We start from the raw sequence: 1,450 nt of genomic DNA, 5'->3' as shown, positions 1-1,450 counted from the left end.
CAGTGGTTCTCAACCTTCCTAATGCCACAACCCTTTAATACAGTTCCTCATGTTGTGGTAACCCCCAACCATAAAATTATTTTCATTGCTACTTCATAACTGTAACGTTTCTACTGTTATGAATCATAATGTAAATATCTGATATGCAGGATGTATTTTCATTGTTACAAATTGAACATAATTAAAGCATAGTGATTAATCACAAAAACAATACCTACACTAATAAAAGAGAAAAATGGTAATTGGCATATGACGCTACCCTTTTCATTGGCTAATCAGGGCTATATGCAAATTAACTGCCAACTAAGATTGGCAGTTAACTGACAACTAAGATTGACAGTTAACTGACAACTAAGATTGGCAGTTAACTGACAACTAAGATTGGCAGTTAACTGACAACTAAGATTGACAGTTAACTGCCAACAAGATGGCGGCTAATTTGCATATGTAGGCACAATGCAGGGAGGCGAAAGGGAAAGCAGGAAGAAGGTCCCTGCCACTGACAGTGATCAGAAATGTTCTATAAGCCGAAAAAGTAAACAACTTTCTTTATAAACTTCGAAAACAATATCCCACTCACAAGTGGGGTTAAAAAAAAAAAACTTTGTTGTTAATCTGCACTTATGTATGTCGTCCCGTCCCGTCCCATCCCGTCAGTACAGTTTATCAGGATCCCACTACGCACCCAGCGACAGAAGCCCTCAAAGTGAAAGCCAGTGACGGGGAGGGAAAGGTACTAACGAGAAAGCGCCAATGGCTTCGGGAAACGCACCTGGTCGTCCGGTCAGTCGTCCGGTCAGTAGAAGCAGACGGCGTGCAGGAAGGGCAGACCTAATTTGGCCTTGAACAGCTGCAGCACCTCCACCAGTTCCTCGTCCATGTTATCCACGAGGAGAATGCACTGGCACAGCTCAAAGAGGAGGAACGACCCCAATATGGCTTCGGTGTCGTCGTCCAGGATATCCACGTTGATCACATGCACCCGCTGCCAGGTCACCCGCTCCCTGGCATCCAGCTCCCTCACCACGCGGCAGAACACTCTCTGTTCGCAGGTGAGGATCAGGTCGAATTCGTCGGAACAGTTCTGGAACCTTTCCGGCCGGGGCTTGATTCGCTTGTTTCTCTGCAGCATGCCCAAAATGCCGGTCTGCCTGTAGAGATCTTCATCTTTCTGAACGAGATCTTGGTACATCTGCTCATAGGTGGTTTGGAAATCATACACGTTGGGCCTGGAGGGCGTTGGCCCCGGAAGCCTCACGTAAGTCCCGGTGCCAAAGGAACGGACGCGGAGGAATCCCCGCCTCCGAAGCAAGTGGTGGGCCTCCATGCTCCGGTTCTGGTTGCTGGAGCACACAACGGCCAGCCGCAGCCGCGACCTGGCCTCGGCCATACTGTCCTGCTGCAGTGGTTCCTCACCAGGAAGGTGGTAGCCAGGGTTCCCGGCAGCCAT

The 1,450-nt window shown here is 48.7% G+C and overlaps 1 protein-coding gene across 1 annotated transcript; it reads right to left on the bottom strand.

Annotated features, from left to right (window-relative positions):
- Window positions 1-796: 796 nt before the first annotated feature.
- On the bottom strand, window positions 797-1,450 carry LOC132223514 (RNA polymerase II subunit A C-terminal domain phosphatase SSU72-like). Its single transcript, XM_059678662.1, has one exon. The coding sequence runs from the start codon at window positions 1,448-1,450 to the stop codon at window positions 797-799; it is 654 nt and encodes a 217-aa protein (XP_059534645.1).

The sequence above is a fragment of the Myotis daubentonii genome, chromosome X, assembly GCF_963259705.1.
Source record: "Myotis daubentonii chromosome X, mMyoDau2.1, whole genome shotgun sequence".
NCBI classification, from domain to species: Eukaryota; Metazoa; Chordata; class Mammalia; order Chiroptera; family Vespertilionidae; genus Myotis; species Myotis daubentonii.
Note: the sequence above shows the minus strand (reverse complement) of the source record. Positions and strands in the feature narration are given on the sequence as shown.

Bases quoted from the DNA above. Each gene is read 5' to 3' on its own strand.
- LOC132223514 (XM_059678662.1), bottom strand. From the start codon at position 1,450: ATGGCTGCCGGGAACCCTGGCTACCACCTTCCTGGTGAGGAACCACTG.